Source organism: Stenella coeruleoalba (assembly GCF_951394435.1).
Source record: "Stenella coeruleoalba genome assembly, chromosome: 5".
Lineage (NCBI taxonomy): Eukaryota > Metazoa > Chordata > Mammalia > Artiodactyla > Delphinidae > Stenella > Stenella coeruleoalba.
The window spans coordinates 10191248-10212431 of NC_137150.1; the positions used below are offsets into that span (position 1 = coordinate 10191248).

At 47.8% G+C, this 21184-nt stretch overlaps 1 protein-coding gene across 3 annotated transcripts in view; it reads left to right on the forward strand.

The window, feature by feature from the left end:
• RFTN1 (raftlin, lipid raft linker 1) overlaps positions 1-21184 on the forward strand; it is a 204693-nt gene that overhangs the window by 102594 nt on the left and 80915 nt on the right. For all 3 annotated transcript variants that reach the window (XM_079921258.1, XM_079921259.1, XM_079921257.1), the window contains one exon: positions 8424-8532. In XM_079921258.1, the coding sequence (XP_079777384.1) occupies positions 8424-8532 (109 nt within the window). The remainder of the gene's footprint in view (positions 1-8423; positions 8533-21184) is intronic.

The window sequence follows — 21184 nt, forward strand, 5'->3', positions numbered from 1 at the left end:
TGAGATCAGGCAGGGTCAGTGTCGATGTCCTGACCACAGTCATGGGGAGTGGAGGGGAAGAATCTGCCAGGTCATTACAATGGGTGAAATATCGGACTTGGGTTTAGGGTTAGTTATTCTGATGATGATACAGTTGGATAATCTGTTCGCTCTTATCTCTTGCCTGGCGTGCAGCCTCTGTGACTCACATTGGAGCCTTGTGTACGGAACCCAGAGGCCAGGGACTGATGGCCCAGAGGTCAGATTCAGTCCCAAAGATGTTGGATTACATAATAGCAATAAACATCGTTTGGAGCCAAAATTTGACATTTGCAGCCACCAAAAAACATGGTGTAATGACTCCTTTAAAAAAGTTAGAAGATTTGGCAACCCCGGCCTGGAGTTTCTAGTAATGGTTGGGATAGAAACTGCCCAGCTCACCATGGTTTCCACTGCTCCCATCGGCTCCCCAGTACGGGGGTGACTCGGCCATGCCACTTGACATCACCTGTGCACTGGGACTTTTCCCCTGGTGGGTCAAGTTTCTCCGTAGCCACGTCGCTCTCAGACATGGGAATGTGGAAGGGAGTCAGACAGGACTCTGTGTTTGGAGAAAAATAGGAGAGAGCATATTTCTTGGTGGACATGAAGACCATTTCTGTATCTTTTATATGAGAACAAAGTGATCGGGTTATGTCTTTTGGTCAAAAAATACCCTCTTTCTCTCAGCGTTTGTGGACCTTTGAGTTTGCTTCCCTTGGTTTGACCTTCTGACTCTCCAGCTGCCTGGAGAATGACCACGCAACCCTTGGCAGCTGTGGCAGTGGTGACATGAGGAGTTTGTGCCCAGTTTTTATGACAGCTGATGTTTGTGTCTGAGTAATGAGGGCGACGTGACACGGAATAGGTGGTGTTTTATTATGGTCTTAAACAGCTCTGATGTCTGGGGCCAATCGTGTTGACCGCTGAGGTACTTCGGCATGTGGGCTCTTTGCTGCCCTGCCCTACGGTTAGGAAAGGTTTGTGCACAAATGCTCAGCGTCTGAATCGGCTCTCGTGTGTTTGTTTGAGAAGCTTTATCTAAATTTTCCTGCATGTTCATGTTCAGTTTTGGCCCAAGTCCCATTTCTATGCTGTCACAGGAGCAAGGACTGTTTGGGATGATGAAGAAGTTCCGGAGATGGTGGGTGGTGACGCTTGCACGACATTGTGAATGTACTTAATGACACTGAATGTATGCTTAGAAATGGCTAAAATGGTCAGTGGTATGTTACGTATATCTTAGCACAGTAAAACAGAAGAAGAGTGAGGAAACCAAGAAGAGGGAAGTATTTTTGAGTTTTTCTAACTGAAAGAGGCACAGATAGAGTTGTCCATTCTTATATTTCCTTAAGGTCTGGTCCTTTTTCTGGGAGGTTTGTCTTCTTCTGAGGGGCTAGGAGTCTACATTGTTGGTCTCTGCAAGTCCTTCTTTCCGTGTTTCCTCTTTTCCTTGGACGTGCTCAGTTACGGCCAAGGAAAATCTCCAGGAGAGCAGCCGCTGCAACACAGCCCACCTAGACTGTCGTTCTCCACTCTGGTTGCCCATTAGAATCACTGGGGAGTTTCTAGAGCCCCTTGGCCCAGGCCGTACCACAGACCAATTAAATCAAAATTTGTGGGAGCTCACTGAGTGATTCCAAGGTTGAATGCAGCCAGGGTGGAGAATGCCTGCCTGACGGGACACCCGGTCTGATGCACAGAGCCCAGGGTTTGCTTGTTGGCTTGGTCCAGTGCCTAAAGTTAGGGCACATCAAGGGAGATTATTCTTTTGTCCCCCAAACCCAACTATTTCAGTCATTGCCTTCATGTGATTTGAGGGGTCTCTTACATAAACAGTATAGTCAGGCAGGGGTGTTGGTGTAGCTTAGGACTAGAAACACTTACTCTGAGAATAAATATTACAGAATCAAAACAAACAAACAGGGCTTCCCTGGTGGCACAGTGGTTGGGAGTCCGCCTGCCGATGCAGGGGACGTGGGTTCGTGCCCCGGTCCGGGAGGATACCACATGCCGCGGGGCGGCTGGACCCGTGAGCCGTGGCCGCTGAGCCTGCGCGTCCAGAGCCTGTGCTCCGCAACGGGAGAGGCCACAGCAGTGAGAGGCCCGCGTACCGCAAAAAAACCAAAAAAACCCCAAAAAAACATACACATCAGAGATCTTTTTAGTTAATGCTCCCTCCAGACCATTTCTGAGAAATGACCCAGCAGCACAGAGATGGTTTTTTTTCAAGGAGCCAAGCTACTCGGAACCCAAATCGGCAGATTGCTTTGACAGTCAGCCCATGTAACAGGATAGTCATATATAATATTAAATGTGAACTGATTTCTTCGCACCTTTTTCTGTAGGGTGGATTAAATCCAGTTTCTCTCTTGGGATTTCAAGAGGATAAGTAAATTGAGGAGAAGATTGTAAATATGTTAATTGAAGCAATGGACGGGGTGGCTCCTACCCTCCCCTAGACATGCTTCCTTGATTTGATCCAGGACTGCACGTTCCCTTGGTTTTCTCTCTTCCCCCATGGTTGCTCTTCCTTTGTCTCCTTGGCTGCTTTCTCCTCTTTTCTCCCCACCGTCTTCATGGTGGAGGGTCCCCAAGCTCAGTCCTTGACTCTTCTCTCTATATATTGATTGAGATCTCATTCAGTCTCATGCTTTGAATACCATGTGGCAGCTGATGACTCCCAGATTCACATCTCCAGCCCTCTCTCCTGAAGTCCAACTCGAATATACATTCAGCTCTCTACCAGATATCTCTCCTTGGCCGTCTGCTGGATAATGTCAAACTCAGTACCTGGGAAGCCGAATTACTGATCTTCTCCCCAAGCCTGTGACCACTCCCGCCCCAGCCTTCCCCATCATAGTCGTGGCAACATCATCCACTCTCTCGGTGGCTGGAGCAAAAATCCTTGGAGCCATCCTCATCTGCTTTCTTCCTTTCACACCTCACAACCTGTTCTGTTCATAAGGAAGTCTTGAAGGTTCTACCTTGAAAGTATCCAGAATCCACCACTTCCCAGCGCTGCTACACTGCTACCAGGCCCCTTGGGGTCACCATCACCTCCCGCCTGGACCACTGGGTTAGTCTCTTAGCTTCCCCCTACAGCCAGAAGGCTCCTTTTAAAATAAACATGTACCCACTTCTATATATAAAACGGATAACCAACAAGGACCTACTGTGGAGCACAGGGAACTCTACACAATATTTTGTAGTAACCTATAAGGGAAAAGAATCTGAAAAAGTTATTTGTATATATATATATAATTATAACTGAATCACTGTGCTATACACCTGAAACTAACACAATATTGTAAATCAACTATACTTCTATAAAAATAAAATAAATCAGATGGTGTCACTTCTCTGTTCAACAAGGGCTTCCCCTATCGTTCTGAGTAAGAGCCACTGTCTTCACCGTGGCCTGTAAGTTCTACACTGTCTGGCTCCCCTTTGGCTCTCCGACCTCATCTCCTGCCCCTGGTTCACTGAGCTCCAGCCACGGGGCTGTTTTGTACCGTCTTACCTTAGGACCTTTGCCCTGGCCGTTCCTCTGCCTGGAAGCTTCTTTCCTGGCTGTGAGCACGGTCACCTCCCGTAGATCTTTATTACAAGTGTCGCCTTCTCAGTGAGGCTGCCCTGACCACCCTCATAAAAACTGCAGCTTCCCACCGCTCGTGATTCTCTACACCTTGCTGTTTCTTTTTCCTTTAACGCTTACCACCGTTGAACATACTCTCTGTGCTGAGTATTTCTTGTTTATTGCCTGTCTCCCTCCACCAGGTTGTGAGCTCCGTGAGAGCAGAGATTTTGTCTCTTTTGATGCTAAAGAAGAGCGTCTGGCACAAGGTAGTAGTGTGATCAATATTCGTTGAATGCATGAGTAATTAGGAACTATGAAAAGGGCTAGGAATGCACATACAGATGATAGAAGTAGATCAGCAGCTGCTAATACTCGTTGAGCCCGGACTTCTTGCCATGCCCTATGCTAAGGGCTTTACATGCTTTTGTCTTATTTAATCCTTACAAGGATGCCAAGGGATAGCTACTCATAATATTCCCATTTGACCGTGAAAGAAACTGAGGCATAGAATGTTTAAATAAATTGTCCAAAGGCACACAGCTGGGAAATGATCCACCTCTAGTTAGGTTTAGGACCTGCAGCCTCTAACTAATAAATCTAGAGGAAATTATGGAGGGGAGGTATGCAGGGAGACAGGGAAGCATATTTCATTGTTAGCAATGCTCTTCTCAGAGTGTCTGTATTTAATCTCAGTGTATTTACAGTTAATTTTTAGATAAGGGAGGCTTTGGCAGGTAGTTAATCCTACATCTCCAGAAGTGCATTCTGTGTCCTTCTTTTTTTTAATTGTTTAGACCCAGATCTTTCTGTCCCTTCTGGAAGTGGAAGCCAGTGGGCTTCAGTCCAATGGATGTTTGGTGGTTTCCAGTATCCCTTTCCAGGACAACACAAGGACATGTCCTTTGGGGAAACATAAGTGGTGTTTCCCCTATCCCACAGGAGGGTGCAGGTCCCTGCTCAGCTGGTGACGCATCTTAAGGATTCTTAGGAACTTGACTGACTGCAGGACATCTACTCCCCTGTGCTGTGGTCCCTCGGGGGCCAGGCCATGGTTCCTGGACTCACTTCTATGGCATGTCTGCTTCTTGATGCCAGGGTGGTCCTTGCCCTCTGGGACGTGAAACACTCATCATCTGTCAGAGGCTCTTCTCAGGTGTCTGGCTGGATCTTGGGGCCTGAGCCTAGACCCAGCCACCAGTAGGAGGCCTGGTCTGAGCATGAAGCTGCCGTGTCTTCCTGCTCGGCCACTGCATGGGTTTTCTACTCTCTGTAATAAATGACCACAAGTTTACTGGTTCCAACAACATACATTTACGATCTCAGTTTCTGTAGCTTTTCTGGGCTCTCTGCTTCAGGTCTCATCAGGCTGCGGTGGAAGTATTGGCTGGGGCTGCAGTCTCATCAGGGGCTTGACTGGGGAAAGGTCTGCTCCCAAGCTCCATTTGGTGGTGGGCAGAATTCATCTCCTAGGGCTGAGATCTCTGTTTCTTGATGGCTGTCATCCAGGGACTGCCCACACGGTGCCCTGGCAGCCTGGCAGCCAACAAGGGCAGGGTCTAGCTCTCATCTGCTAAGGTGGAGTCTTATGGTGTCACGTCATCACGAGAGTGATCTCCTGTCCCTTTGCCTGGTTCTTTTGATTAGAAGCACGTCGCAGGCCCTGCCCCCACTCGGGGAGAGACTCTACAAAGGCATGAACACCAGAAAAGGAAGGTCACTGGGGGTCACCTTAGAGCAACCACAGTCACTGCCCTCCCTCCACCCAACCTCCCCCAGTGCTGAGAAGCCCGGATGCTCCCCCTGGCAGCCCTGTAGGCAAGCTTCAAGCTTTTGTGGATCTGATACCGTTTTTCACAGGGCTGCTGGCAGGGAGGGGCTTTCTGTGTGACTGTGCCACCCACCCAGCTCTGGCCTCCCCCCTCACAGAGTGCTGACTTGAGGGCTTGGGCATCTGTCCTCGGAGTAGTCAGGGGTCCTTGCCACACACACCCCCCCTGCAGCCGCTCTTCAGTGTTCCAACCCTTTCATTTTAAACTGTGGAGGTAATTCCTGTAAGGCAGGGGAGACCTTTAGTTACTCACCTATTCCTCCAATATGCATGGCTTTGCTTTCAAGTGACCATAGGCCAAGATGTGAGTGTTCATGTTTCATCTAGAAAATTTGTAATAATGCCTATTTTTGTCCACCGTTTGTGCTTCTCTCAGTTCAGATGTAACTGAGTTAATTATCTGATGAAATGAACCAGAGCTTGCTTTCCTCCTCAGAGTACTTCTTGTTCTAGAAGCAAAGCTGAGAGTTATTAGATCCTGTACTAACAATTATCCCTTGTGCGTCTAGCGAGTTTGGCCTGTGAGTTGTTTAAAGACAGACCCGTCTTCCCTCCATTCATTTTATGGGTGTTTTACAGAGTGGATACAGTGTTGACTTATTTTATTTTATTGTTGTGGTTTCTTATTGAAGGATTCTTTTTTTTGATTGAAGTACAGTTGATTTATAATGTTGTGCCCTGGAGCAACTAAGCCCATGCACCACAACTACTGAGCCTGCGCTCTAGAGCCAGCAAGCCACAACTACTGAGCCCGCGAGCCACAACTACTGAAGCCCGCATACCTAGAGCCCACGCACCACAACAAAGAGTAGCCCCCGCTCACTACAAATACAGAAAGCCTGTGTGCAGCAACGAAGACCCAACACAGCCAAATATAAATAAATACATTTATAAAAAAACAAAAAAAAATAAAATAAAATGTCAGTGGGTATTTATAAATAACCTTGTACAGTCTGGTGTTAGTCCCTGTGTGACAGCAGTGGGGATTTCACATCCTATTTTCCTCTTCCTATTCCTGTCTTTGTTGTTTGAGATGCCACACGATGCATATGACAGTATCTCGACTAAGTCTTGTCTTTCAAAAGTCTGGAATCTTCTGCTTTAGTTCCTCTTAGCATGTCTTTTGTTTAGGGTGGGGAGAGAGTAAGAACATGGGGGGAAAAGGGAGAACATGAGTCTAATCTCTGAGGAAGTTTTTAGGCGAGAAGGCTGAGGTTCAGAATTGGTTGATTCTTTTGGAATTAGTTTATTCCAGTTTGGCCAGTTTGGAATCAGTTGATTCTTTTACATTTCAAAAGTATGCACCTCAGTCCCTACCCCTGAAAGGATATGTTAGAGAGAAAAATAAACTAAATTATTGACATTTGCTCACCCAATCACAGTTGCACACCTGGGGAAAGCCAAATCCTCTTTAATTTTTCCACTTTTGAATTTCGTGTGAATCATACTCAGATGGTTAATGGCAGCATAAATTGCTTTGAATGATATATGACTCCTAGGAATTCATCTTTAAAATATTATAGCAAATAGGCATTCAGAAACTATTTATTTGGTGGGATATACGTGTCTCAGGAATTCAGTATGAAGGCACCCGTCCTGGCTACACCTGCTCTCACAGGGGCTGCAGGGGCCCCTCCTCGGTAGGGACCCTCCTAAGTTGGCTGGGAGGGCCCTGCTCTGCCCTCGGCAGTGGAGAGTTGCTGTACACGTGGTGTGAGCCCTGGAGAGCCCGACCCTGGTCTCCAAGTCCCCCTTCCCACGAGGAAAGGGCACGGTCTGCCGGCCCTTGAGTGATGTCCACTTCCTGTTGTCTGACGTCCGGCAGGGCCAGCCAGTCACCTTCAATTTCTGACAACCATGTGGCTCCCAGGAGTCCCTCAGCGCCATAGTGTCACCCAGGGGGTCCCTTTAAGGAGTGACACGGAGTGGTGAGATTTCCTTCTGGTGACCACTTGCTGCTGGTTGTCCCAAGTGCACCCAGCATTGAGTCACGTGCACATCTATATGAGGGGGATGGGGAAGCAGCCCCACCCCCTGGTCGGGGGGCAGTGATAGGGGGCAGGGCACGCTGGACGCCTCCGTCTCGACCGCAAGGTGTTCGGTGTTTGCTTCAGACAGCCCTTCACGTCCGCTCTCGTCCCAGGATTTCTACTTCAGTTGCCTTATATTCTTTTCTTCATGCATCTTTAGTTTTGATAGATTTTGCCGGATTGCCCTCTGTAGGGGTTGAACCCTTTAAAAGTCTTTTAAGGGCTTCCCTGGTGGCGCAGAGGTTGAGAGTCCGCCTGCCGATGCAGGGGACACGGGTTCATGGGTCCGGGAAGATCCCACATGCCGCGGAGCAGCTGGGCCCGTGAGCCATGGCCGCTGAGCCTGCGCGTCTGGGGCCTGTGCTCCGCAACGGGAGAGGCCGCAACAGTGAGAGGCCCGCGAACCGCCAAAAAAAAAAAAAAAAAAAAAAAAAGTCTTTTAAAAATTAATTTTTAATTTTCTAAGTGATACATGAATATATTCTCTTCCAAAAAAGTGAAAAAATTAGAGATACAGCCAAAGTCACTTTTGATCACCATCACCATCCCCGCCGGATTCCCACACTGGCCCTCACCATCCCCCCAGAGGCCACTGCTATTATTGGTTTGCCAGTGGGAAATATACATTACTGGAGTGTGTGTGTGTGTGTGTGTGTGTGTGTGTGTGTGTGTGTGTGTGTGTGTGTGTGTTGTTTTAAGGTATAAACCTTATTGTACTAAGCCCATCATTCTATGATGATGTGTTTTCCTTGATGATATGTCTTGGAGGTCTTTCCATGAAGTATTAATAGGTCCCTCTATATTATTTGAGTTGTTAACCATAAATTATTTTTTCAGAACTGCCTTTTTGACAGTTACTTTCAGGAAAGGAATTAGGATTTCGTTCAACACCCAGTGATTCTTTTTTTTTTTAATATGTGTCTAGTGCAAAATCTTAACTTGTGTGTGTGTGTGTTTCTCTTTTCAGATCTCAGAACACTGATCTTCACAATGAAGGCTACATCTTGGAATTAGATTGCTATTCTTCCCCAGACCACCTGACAGACCAAAAAATCATCCCAGAGTTCATTAAGAAGGTGAGTGCTGCAGTCAGGATGCAATTGAACGGGCTCGCTGAGCGCTTGCCTGAGTGAATGGCTGGGGGCTGGCTGGGGGCAGGTGGGCTGCACTCCCCAGGCCTGTTCTGACCTGGGACTTTGGGTGGCCTCGTGGGGGGCAGTCCATTCCCACTCAGGCTGGCCTTGGCTCTGGAACAAGGTGGCTTCCCCTCCTCCCAGGATGGCAGACCCTGTGTTTTTAGGGCTGGAGTGGTGTTAACAGCTGACAGGCCTGCCGGCCCACTGCCAGCACCCCTTTCAAATCCTCAGGGTGGTGTGAGCCCCTCAGATCCCACCTTCCACTCCCCCTGCGGGTCTTCATTGTCACGAGCCCCCTTTCTTTCCTAGAGCGGGAGCGTGCCACAGTCCGGTGACCACTGGCATGCGATCATAGCAGGGAAAATTGCCTCGTTGCAGGGGGTTCATTTTCTGCCCTGAAATATGTCTGGTTTTGAACTTCTCTTTGAGCCATATGAGGTTTCCTGCCTAATTGCAGGGTGAGCTGAGTTTCAATACGCTGACGTTTACTGCCGGAGGAATGTCCTTGCCCAAACTGGGGCTAAGTTCATCGCTTAATGCTTGCCTTGTCCTCCCCTTCCCAGTCTCCCAAAATAATTGGCAGTTCCCCCCACCCCATCATGTAGAGGTGATTGTGGTTTGTCTGAAATCCAGTCAATCAGTGAATTCTTTAATAAATATTGTTGGCTGTTGTCAGGCCAGAAATAGTACTAGGTGCTGGCACGCAGAGAACAAAATAGCCGTGGTCCCTGCCCTCGTGTCCTCACAGTGAAGGCTCTTCTGAACCCGAGTCATGAGCATGACTGGGAGGGAAGCAGCAGACAGACAGGGTGTGGTGTGGGAATCGGGGAGGCGCCTCGGGCTGAGACAGGAGGATTAGGCCTGATGGGGCTGCAGTGGGCGGGTTGGGGTCCCTCCGAACAGAGGGAGCAGCATGTGTGAGGGCCTGAGGGGAATGAAAAGAAGGTCAGAGGACCTTTGGCAAGAAAGGGGCCATGAGGGGTGGAAGGAAGGGCCAGGACTCGGCTGTGAAAGCAACAGGAGGCTGTGGAGAGAAGTTCTGCAGAAAAGTGGAATTGAATGGTCCCTTTAAACAACCAGTGATTCTATTTTTTTTTTTTTTTTTTTGGTTCACTCTCTGCCTCCCTCTCTTCAACATTTGTGGAGCGTTCAGGCTCTACAAGGCCCTGGGAATAACCACTCGGGTATGATGGGAGCCGAGACCCGTAGCCCAGGAGTCGGGTGACCTGTTAGGTCAGACATTTGGGTAATTTTACGTGGGCATGGAGACTCTTTCTGCTATGGTAGAATTCAGATCATTTTTAAGAAGTGGGAGGAAAAGCAGTTTCAGTTCACACATGCCTAAGCCTGAGAACATGGGTGCTTTCATAACTCAGAGGGATGTCTGTATAAATAGGGCCATCTTCTTTGGATTGCTGCAAATAAAATGTTCTCATAAACTTGGTAGGGGCATTCTAGAGGTGGGATTTACCCCGTGATCTGAGCACTGGGGGAAAATAGTTGTAGAAATGGTTTTGTAATTAGACTCAGATGCTTGGAATATTTGAGGGGCGGGTTGGTAAGATGAGGGCATGGCTCTGGCCATACTATCAAACAGGCTCTTTTAAAAACATGTGATTTGGCGCTTTTGTCTTAACCAAACCAGATCACTGCGGGACTGACCCATTGCCTTGTGGCCATATCAGGTCGTAAACAGCCTGCTGAGTGGACACTCAGATGCCGTGTGTCTGCAGTGCCTGCAGTGCAGGTGGGCGTCTGTCCCACAGAGGACAGAACCTCAGAGTTATGGTTTATATGCCCTGAAGGACATCAGCCACTTTTGTGTTAACTGTTACTTTTATCCCAACATTCTTTTCCCCCCACTGATTGTGTGTGTGTGTGTGTACACATGGCAGTATCTCATGATTTATTCAATAATTGGTTAAATCGATCATTGACACCTGCTCATTCTATGTATGTATAAGAATTCTGTTTTTAACATTAAAAAAATTACTTTTTTTATTGAGGTATAGTTGATTTACAATGTCGTGTTAGTTTCAGGTGTACAGCACAGCAATTCAGTTATAAATATGTATATGTCTATATACATGCATACATATATATGCACACACACATGTATTCTTTTTATATGCTTTTCCTTTATACATTATTACAAAATATTGAGATAGTTCCCTGTGCTATACAGTTGGTCCTTATTGTTTATCTGTTTCATGTATAGTAGTGTATTTATGTTATTCCCAAACTCTTAATTTATCCCTCTCCCAACCTCTCTTTGCCTTTGGTATCCATAAGTTTGTTTTCTGTGTCTGTGGGTCTATTTCTGTTTTGGAAATAAGTTCACCTGTATCTTTTGGTTAGATTCAACATATAAGTGACATATGATATTTATCTTTCTCTGTCTGGCTGACTTCACTTAATATGATAGTCTCCATGCGATTCTGTTTTTAACATTTTGAAGAGGATACAGTTTAAAGCCCACTGTACCATCCTGCCTCTGCCTGTGCAAGCAGGCACAGGGTGCCTCTGCCCCCCTGGTTTTCAAATACAAATGACTGGGTTCAGGCAGACTAGACAACTTGCACACTCAGGTAGCACTGAGATTTCTGAGCCAGAATTGGTCTCCAGATGTGTATCTCGGAGTCTCTCACCTCTTTTTCTCTCAGTAGAGACATAGTTCATGGTTGTGGTCAGCAGAGCGGAAGGGAAGCTCCCCACTCTGGAGAACCCAGGTGTTGAGGTGGCCTGGCCATGTGGCCCTGCCCTGTCGGTCCGTGGCCGGGGGCTCCACCTGGGAGGATCTAGTGTTTCTGGCTGTCACTGCTGGCTGTGGCTCTAGTTCTAGGCCAGTGGCCATGACAACCAGGAGAAGAGGTACAAAATGCTGGGACCGGGCCCCCTTCCCTTTGCTCCCCTTTTCTGTTGTTGGACATGATTTCTGGAGAAAATACCACCTCTGGTGCAAAGAGGAGAGGAATGGGGGCCTCTCTGCAAGGTCAACAGCTGTTGCAGCTGATGACTGCATTGCACACGTGTGTACATTTTCCTGTCATCCCACGAGTCGAAGACTACAGGAGTTCCCTGGGAAGAAAGACAGGAAACATTATTTTGTGTATTTTTAGTAAATATTTAATGAATAGCTTGGTCCCTATATATATATGTATATATGTGTGTGTGTGTGTGTGTGTGTGTGTGTGTGTGTGTGTATAACAAGTGGTGACACCTGTTAATTGCCATTCACTTAGACCAAGATGAAGCTGTGTCACTGCAGCTACTGCCTACAGCCATTCCTTTTTTATCTGGGTCATTATTTTGTGTGAAATAATGGCTCCCGTCCCTATGACAAGTAGATCCATCTTACGGTGAGACGGTAATTAACTCATTTTGTCACATCCAGGATAAGCTCATATTCTTCTCTGCACAGTAGCATTAAACTCAAAGTGATTAGAATTTTTCTTTTCTTCAGAACAATGCCTCAGTGTTGTTTTGCCACCAAATGTTTTAAATTAGCAGAACCTTTGGTTAGAGGACATGGTTGGAGGGAGGGAAAGGAGATTTCATTATTTTCCACAATGAGGAAAAATAAAATCATCTGTATCTGTGTCATATAAAATTATGTCATAATTCACAGCCCCCCTCCATCACGATTTCACACGGAGGGTGAAGGGAGCTGTATAAAAAAGATGACTCTCTTCCTTTCCGTGTGGCCTAATGATGTTCTGAGCACTCTGGCTGATCAAATTAAACCTGGGCTACTGCACTGTGTTTTTCCCCCCGGTATCCTGCTGTGCTCCATCCAACTGACCCTTTATGGAAATTATTTATTAGGGCCCACAGAACATTTAAGATACAGTTTTATGGGCAGACTTGGAGAGAATACATTTTCCAAGCCCTAGAACCGAACGCTCGAGAGACAGTTGCAAGGCTGGGAGCACTTCGGTGCTGCCTCTGTTCCTTTGAGACAAAGGTTCAGCCTGCCAGGTGACTCCCAGAGCCTGTTTCGCGTGGCTGGTGTGTTTGTGGGACCCTTTGGAATTTCTGTTCTCCAGAGCTCCCAGAGGATTGTAAAGAAGACAGGGTGATATAGAATGAAGAGTCTACACGTGCGTCTTCGAATGACTTTACATTCTTTGGAGCTTCTTGGGAAAGTGTCTGGATGTTTCGAAAGCACTTTAAAGTTTGCCGAGTCACGGCACACATTTTCTGGTTGGTGCCGCACAGCATTTCCGTTCCGGGGGCCACGCTGGCAGTGATGTCTCCCTTCTAAACCGGAGGAGACAGCTCAGAGAGGACGGGGGCTTTGCCAGGGGCTGCGACTGCAGAGCGATGGGGCCTGGCCTGGCCTGCCATGGGGTGCGGGGGGGCGGGATGGCCCCAGCGGGTGCCCGTGGAGCTGGGGTGGAGGGTCTGGGGAGGGTCTGTGGCCTGGGAAGGCTGTGGAGACGTGAGCTATAGGATGGGGGCTCTGAGCAGCGAGCGATGGGCGCTGGAGGAGGTGGAGGGGCCTGGTGGACAGTGCTGTTTCTGGTGTGGACGGGAGCATGGAGGAAAGGCTCAAGGCTGAGAAAGAGCCATGTCCTGATTGGCTGGAGTTTAGGATGGACAGTGGGAGGAGGAAGGCTGTTCTGGACACCGTTCTTTTGGTTACGTGAAAGGGAGCCCTACTCAAGCCAGCTCAGATGAATCGGGGGTGAGGTTCCTTCCTCTAAAGATGCAGGAAATGGCCTGGAGTCTCAGGCTCCAGGAGCTCCAGGAGCAAGAATTCCCCTGGGGCAGGAATACAAGGAAAAAAAAAAAAAAAGATGATTTGGTCTCTGTCTGTATTACGTGCTGCTGGCGCCTATTTATGCATATATAGGTTAATTTGAATTTTAAATGGGATTTTACTCCACAGAGGGAATCCCTCTAGATGCCAGGCAGACCCTGTGCTGAAGGGCTGTTACAAGCACTATACTCTTAACCCTCATCTCTGCCTTCTGAAGCCTTATCCCCATTTTACAGGTGAAGAACCTGAGGCACAGAGAAGCTATGCAGTTTGCCCAAAGTTACACCTGGGACAGGGAGGACTGGGGTTGGAACCCAGCCTGTCTGGTCCAGGGGCCGCACTCCTGACCACTGGGCCCTGCCGCCACTTCTGCGGAGCCCTCAGGAGCTGGGAGGGAGCCGTCCAAGCCAGAAGGCCGGGTTGGGCATGGGAGGCAGTTGGGTGTAACCGTGTCTGGTACGTGGGGACAGATTTCAGAGCAAGTCCAAGGCCTCCCCTGAGTGGAGTCTGGGGCTCCAGGCCTGGCTGCCCAGGGGAGAAAGCCACGCACCCCCCTGCCATTGTCTGGGCGAGACTGCAGGGCCTCACCTTCAGACCCTCAGCTCTGGGCTCTCACTTTCTTAGATTAACTCCTTTTATGATGGACCTGAAGGACCTACTTAGCACTAGGTTTTGGTTTTCACTGGACCACGGAGCCTTGGGAATGAAGACATCGAGGCAGACCCCTGCGAGGTTCTGTGTGGGGAAGCTCGGAAACTCAGTGGCCTGGATTAAACTACAGGCATTGCCCTTCAGAAAACCAAACGATGCTGCTTCCATCTTGTCCTAAAGAAGAGAACCCGACAGGTATTTCAAATCTCAATGGCTCCTTTTAATGAAACAGAATATCTCAAATCCCCAGGATTCTGAAACTTTGCCTGTGGTATCTAAATGACTCATCGTTTATTCCGGCTAATTGTTGAGTATTCGGGGCTTCATTTCTCCAAGTGCTGTGCAGGGTCTAATTTTAATTAGTGCGAGATGCCGACTGAGAGTGAAAGGGAAATTATGTTAAAAAGGCTTCCCTTTCCTCACTGCACCCTCATCTACTCTCAAACCAAGGGAATCGTGACATTTTTTAAAAGGCTGCCCTGGTAGGGCTGGGGGAGAGGTTAAGGGAAAGTGGAGTGTGGTTCTAGCAGTGAGGGTAGCCTCGTTGTGGAGGGAAGTGGCTCAGGGCTGGGGCTGGACGGAGAAGGGGCTGAGGCACTGCCGGGGGATAGGGTGTCCTGTTCCCTGCTATGTCTCCGGAACTTAATACATATTTGTCGAGTGACTGAACAAATTAAAAGAGAAATGCAGAGGAAGAATCATTAAGACTTTGTGTCACAGAGGAGGGAGGGGAGCCTAACGTGACACTCAGGGGACTGAAGTGTCAGGCGGGGTCATTTGCAAGGATGGGGAGAAACACACAGCCCGAGGGGCCGTTTGGGGGCAAGAGGTGATGAGGCTGGTGACGGGCATGTTTGGGACCGAGGGGCCAGTGGGACCCTCTGGGAAACATTCCAGAAGGCAGGTATGGTTACACTGGAGCTCGGGAGGAGGCGGGGAATGGGGACGTAGTTGAGGGGCAGGTGAGATGGTGCGGAAGTGATTCAGGGGGTTGTCTGGGGGGCACATGCCCATCTCAAGGGCCTCAGACCATTGCTGCCTCGTGGAAAATACAGACCCAGGATCCTAAGGTCTTCTGTTGCTTGGCTGGCTCGTGGGCTGACTTTGTTCTAGAGAAGTGGATAACGTTTTTTACTTTCTTATTGGGAAGTCTTGGTTTCTCAATGTAAGCAGATAGATCCATCAGAGAACTGCAAGATCTAGACCAGATTCTCTTATTCTCAGATTCTCTGTGGTGAAGGACCAGATTTTGTTTGTTTTGTTCTTTTCCAGTTCATTAAGGAGGGATGCTTTTGTAAAATGCAGTGAAACATGGTGGCAACGTCGAAGAGCTAGAAAAGTATATAAATGCTTTCTCTTGTTTTGTGTACCTGTCTTGTCACAAACTGGTAACAGAAAGTTGGTGGACCAGCAGTGGGCCGAGGACCACATTTTGAGTAGCCCCTGGCTAAGATGGCGGAGATGTGGACAGGATGAACTCATGATGGGAGAGCTCACTCATTCCTGCAGAGGGAGAGAGAGCTCTGAGGAGGATCCAGAGAAGGAGAAAAAGAAATGGCTTTTAAAAGAAGCACGGGGAGAAAGGGAAGAGCGTGATGTTCCAGAATCTGCGGGAAGAGACCAGGGAATACCGTAACAGCAGGAAAGAGGTCAAGTTGGAACCCACTGCAGGTGGGAGGTCGCCCACTGGGTTTGACCACTGGAGGCCACTGATAAATCTCACAAGAGCAATTTTTAAGTGATGGGGCAGGCAGAGACCCCTCACATTCTGGGTTTGAGAATACGTAAGTATAGATAGAGGCTAAGACAGGGTACAGGTCGAAGGAATTCTTGTTAGTTTGTTTTGAATAGGAGAATTGAGCATCTTTAAAAGCTGAAAGGTACTGATAGAGAAGGAAAAGTTAACGGAAGTTAGAGGTGATAAAAAGCAGAGGCAGGGGCTTCCCTGGTGGTGCAATAGTTGAGAGTCCGCCTGCCGATGCAGGGGACACGGGTTCGTGCCCCGGTCCGGGAAGATCCCACATGCCGCGGAGCAGCTGGGCCCGTGAGCCATGGCCGCTGAGCCTGCGTGTCTGGAGCCTGTGCTTCGCAACGGGAGAGACCACAACAGTGAGAGGCCGCGTACAGGAAAAAAAAAAAAAAAAAAAAAAAAGCAGAGGCAGGTCCAGGGTGGGGTGATCTGCACATGTGGGATGGGACACCCTCTCCCTTGAGGCCGGGGTAGGAGGCAGGAGGGCCTCACAGGCTTAGACGCTCACAGTGGAGGGAACAATGCAGGAGCTGCTGCCTGGAGGCCTGTTTGCTTATAAAGTTCCTTTTCTGCTCTTTTCCCTGGCCTGTGAGCTCCCTGTTCTGTCCTGAGAGGCTAGCTGAAGTTAATTTGATCCTGAGGGGAGGGAGGGCGTTGTGTGCTTGTCTTGATCACTCCGCCCAAAACGAGACAAACTCTTATGCTTCGTTTTTTGCCGTGTGTGTGAACTTAAGACCCAGTACTGGTGGCCAAGGTTCACCCATGTTTCTGTGACCAGACCTTTGAGGTGTTGTCTGGGGAGGGCTTAGCCAGTCCAGGTACCGTCCCTGGTCACAGGAGGCTTACAGCCCAGCTGAGAGCAGGTAGTCACAGGGTGGAGGTCTCATCACAAAGGGTATGTGCTCCGGAGTGGAACATGGTGAGGGGCCCTGACCCAGGCAGGCAGTGGGAGGAGAGGGTGGTGCACTAAGAAGTGGGGTTTGCACTGAGATCTGAGGGTTAAACAGGTGAGAGAGAGTGGAGGTAGTGGGACCTGGAAGGACTTGGAAAAAGGCCAGGAGGTGGGGGGGGGCATGTTTCGTCAGAGGAACGGGACGGAGGCTGTTTTTTTTTTTTTTTTTTTTTGCGGCACAGGGGCCTCTCACTGCTGTGGCCTCTCCCGTTGCAGAGCACAGGCTCCGGACGCGCAGGCTCAGCGGCCATGGCTCACGGGCCCAGCCGCTCCGCGGCATGTGGGATCTTCCCGGACCGGGGCACGAACCCGTGTCCCCTGCATCAGCAGGCAAACTCTCAACCACTGTGCCACCAGGGAAGCCCACAGAGGCCGTTTTGACTTGACCGCAGAGATTGGAGGGTGAGGCTGGAGAGTCAGGACTCATGTGTGCAGGGCCCACAGGCCAGCAGCAGGATTTGGGTTTTTCTCCCAAATGCAGTGGAAAGCCGTTGGGGGGGCGGCTTTTAGGAGGAGCTAGAGAATGATACCAGATTTACATTTTGGAAAGATCAGAACGGCTGCGGGGTAGAGACTGGATGGGGGGCAGGGGTGGGTGCGGTTAGGATCCTGTTGGAGTGTCTCTTTGTAGATGGTTAGGTTGTAGCTTAGCTTACAGTCAGAACAGCATCATGGTGGAGATGTGGTTGGATTTAAGGACTGCGGAGCCAGGAGAGGCCACAACAGTGAGAGGCCCACGTACCGCAAAACAAACAAACAAACAAACAAAAAAACCACTGCCCTATACCCTGTAGAACTCACGTGTGTTCCTGTGTTATGCCCAGGATGGTTCTGAGACTGTTGTTTCGTTTGTTTGTTTTACTTTTAAATTTAAGCTGTTCTTTCTTTCTTTCCACGGGCTTGCTGAATTATCTTCATTGTTCTCCTTAATGTAATTTTTTATTAAGCAACTGAATTTTAATATCTGACTTGAGGATTAGAACTTGACCATGTAAAGCATTGTGATTTTATGTAATTTTTAGCATTTGGATCACATGTCACATAAAATAAAATAACAGAACTTGTTATCAAAAAATCAACTTGGGATTTTTAAAAGTGGCATTTAGATGCGCACAGAACAGAGTGGCCTGTTGCTGAGTCTGTGGTCAGCCTGTGGCCGTCAGCCTGCCTTCCTTTGTGGTCTCTGCAGAGAAATTGCCCCAAATCCAAGGAATCAGAAACTCTTCTGGAGGCTGGTGGAGAAGACAAAACACTGGAGGGGAAACAGAAAGTAAACCGGAGCGAGGTGGCAGGTCTGTGCCCAAGAACACTATGTTCTAGAGAGAAATTAGGCCTGGGCATCAGGCTGTCCTCTCAGGAGGACAACCCTCCTGGGTTGCTTCTGGCACCTTGGGAAGGCTACTCTCTCCTCCATCCCCACTTGTTGGTGGGAGGTTGGAGGTGCCAGGGCTCACGTGACTTCACCTGAGGCCAGGTGTTTGGGTGGGCTGTAGGCCAGCCTGGGAGCTCCTGTAGGTGAGGGACAGATGTCTGCTTCTCCAGGACAGCACTGTGGCCTGGGGGCACCTGAGATGTACTTGGCTTCCATAGCTGCTGAAATAGGCCCCAGAGGGAGTCTGTGACAGACAAGGTGGGATAAAGCAGGTTCTGGCTCCCGTTGCCTCTGAACTGTGCTTACAACAGACAGTTGTGTTCCTTTTGGGCTGAGGGTGAAGCCAAAAGGGCTGAAGATCTGAGTGATTTCCTGCTAAGCCAGCACTTCTTGATGTGTGCTCTTCCTGCAATGTTCCTTGGAAAAAGAGGTTCTGGGGACTTGATTAAGAATCCGCCTGCCAATGCAGAGGACACGGGTTCAATCCCTGGTCTGGGAAGGTCCCACATGCCACGGAGCAACTAAGCCTGTGTGCCACAACTACTGAGCCTGCGCTCTAGAGCCCGCGAGCCACAACTACTGAGCCTACGTGCCACAACTACTGAAGCCTGTGCGCCTAGAGCCCATGCTCTGAAACAAGAGAAGCCACTGCAATGAGAAGCCCGTGCACTGAAACAAAGAGTAGCTGCCACTCGCCACAACTAGAGAAAGGCTGCATTTAGCAATGAAGACCCAACACAGCCATAAATAAATAAATAAAAATAGGTTCTGCAGTCCAGAATGTTTGGGAAACAGGCAGGGTGCAAGCCCTCTTGACGGTCATGATGCTCCTTAGAAGAGTCAAGGCTCTGACAAGGTCTGCAGTAAGAAGCCTGCTTACTTAGCTTAGCTCAGCGTTTCTCAAAGGTCATTTAAGAACTTTCCCCTTGTCTCTTCTCCTCCCCAAACACCTGTTTATATCGTGGAGCATACTGGGGAAAATGCACCAAGTCAACGAGGAACTCATGGAACACTTACAAACCATGGACAATCACAGGTGGTCAGCAGGTGGCAGGGCCGTCTTCTCCCTTTTTACAGTGGGTCCCTAATACTGATTGCCTCCCCACCACACAGAATTGCCATAAGCCCACATGAGTGGAGTACTTGACTGTATTTTCTTGGTTCCGCTAAAACAAGTCTTTCGGTCCCGACTCTTGGGGTAACTGTGTTTCCTAATCCTCACCCAGACCTCCAATGGAGGGCGATTAAAGCTCCCTCCTCTCTTTTGTCACCCCAGAAAGATACGTGCTTGGCACCTCTGTCATCCCTCTGCTCCTTTAATAACAGACATAGCAATCTCCTAACACATCGTCAGCAAAAACTAGGTCCTTGGGTCTGGTGACAGCTGTGGAATCGTCGATAGCGTTTGCTCTGCTGTCTGGGTCAGTTCCAGCTTATCTGACCTTGGTCTCTTGGACTTTTACTCCCCTTTTCTACTTTTCCCCATTCCCCCAACCTGGCCCTGGACTTCTTCTACCATAGTTGTTAATCAGATCTTCAAATATATTGGCTTTTCCAGCTTTGATTCTCATTCTTTTATCTCTTCCCTTTGGTCCCTAATCAAAAGTGGCGTTTTCAAACTATTATATATAGAATGGATAAACAACAAGGTCCTACTGTAGAGCATAGGGAACTATGTTCAATGTCCTGTGATAAACCATAATGGAAAAGAACATAAAAAGAATGTATATGTCTATATAACTGAATCACTCTGCTATACAGCAGAAATTAGCACAACATTGTAAATCAACTATTCTTCAATAAAATCTTTTAAAAAGTGGCATTTTATTCCTTAGTTGCGCTGTCCAATAAAAATATAATTTGAGCCCCTGTGTCATTTCAAATTCGCTAGTAGCCCTGTTAAAAAAATAAAAGCAAAGGTGAAATTAATTTTAGTAATATACTTCGTTTAACCTAATGGATCCAAAATATTATGTTTTCAATGTGTAATGAGATATTTTATTTTATTTCTTTACCAACGAAATCTTGGAAATGCGGTATCTATTTTATACTTGTATCACGTCTCCATTTGGATGCCAAATTTTCAGTAAAGTGAAGTGGCCTACAAAATAAAGTTGTGTTTAACAGAAAAATAGTTTATGCAGCTTCGGTTTTTAAATTTAGTTTAAATTCATTAAAATTCAATACAATTAAGAATTCAGCTCCTTAGTTGCACCACCCACATTGCCCATGCTTGATGGCCATGTGTGGCTGGTGGCTACTGTCTGGGACAGCATAGTTCTGTAGGATTCATTTATTTAAACAATTTTCAGTTCTCCGTGTTTTCTAAATTGACAGAAAATATGTGTGATTTTGAGTCTTGTCAGCCACAAGAAGAAGCATTTATTAGACAACTGAAAGAAAATTTTCCTCATGGAAAGATCCAAAAAATACGTTGGGGTCAACTTTACTATATAACCTTTGAGGAATATATTTGAAATACATCTCCTTTAGAATATTAATTATTAATTTAGTTCTTCATGCATACTTTAAATTATCTAAAAACACATAAATTTGGAAATAGTGCTTTCCCCGCCCCATGTTTACATTTCGTGAAACAATTTTGTTCCAACCCTTTTCATGCATCTTTGCCCTTAGTGTCTCTGTCATCACCAGAGGGACTTCTGGGAGTTTCTAACACAGGTTTCAAGATCATCGTGTTTACTTTCATCCAAATTGTGTGGAATTTGGCACTCTTAAAATTCATGAATGATGCTATCACTGGAAACTCTATCCTAAGTCCTAAGTGCCCATTCATTTGACATTAGGATAGTTTTTTCTTATCCAGCTCATACGTGAATGAGAAATCACCATAATGCAACCACTTACTCTGCGTAGCTCTTTTAAAATCTCTTTATTAAAAATAACATAAATACAGGTGAGTGCATAAATCGTAAGTGAGTTTGCACAAAATGTACTCACCTGGGTACCAGCACCCAGGTCAAGAAACAGAACAGCTCAGGGAACCACCAATGGCCACTCCCATTACCCCGCCTCCTTCTCCTCCCCAAAGGTAGCCTCTGTCTAGTTTCTAACACCAAAGGTTAGCTTAGCCGGGTTTTGAAC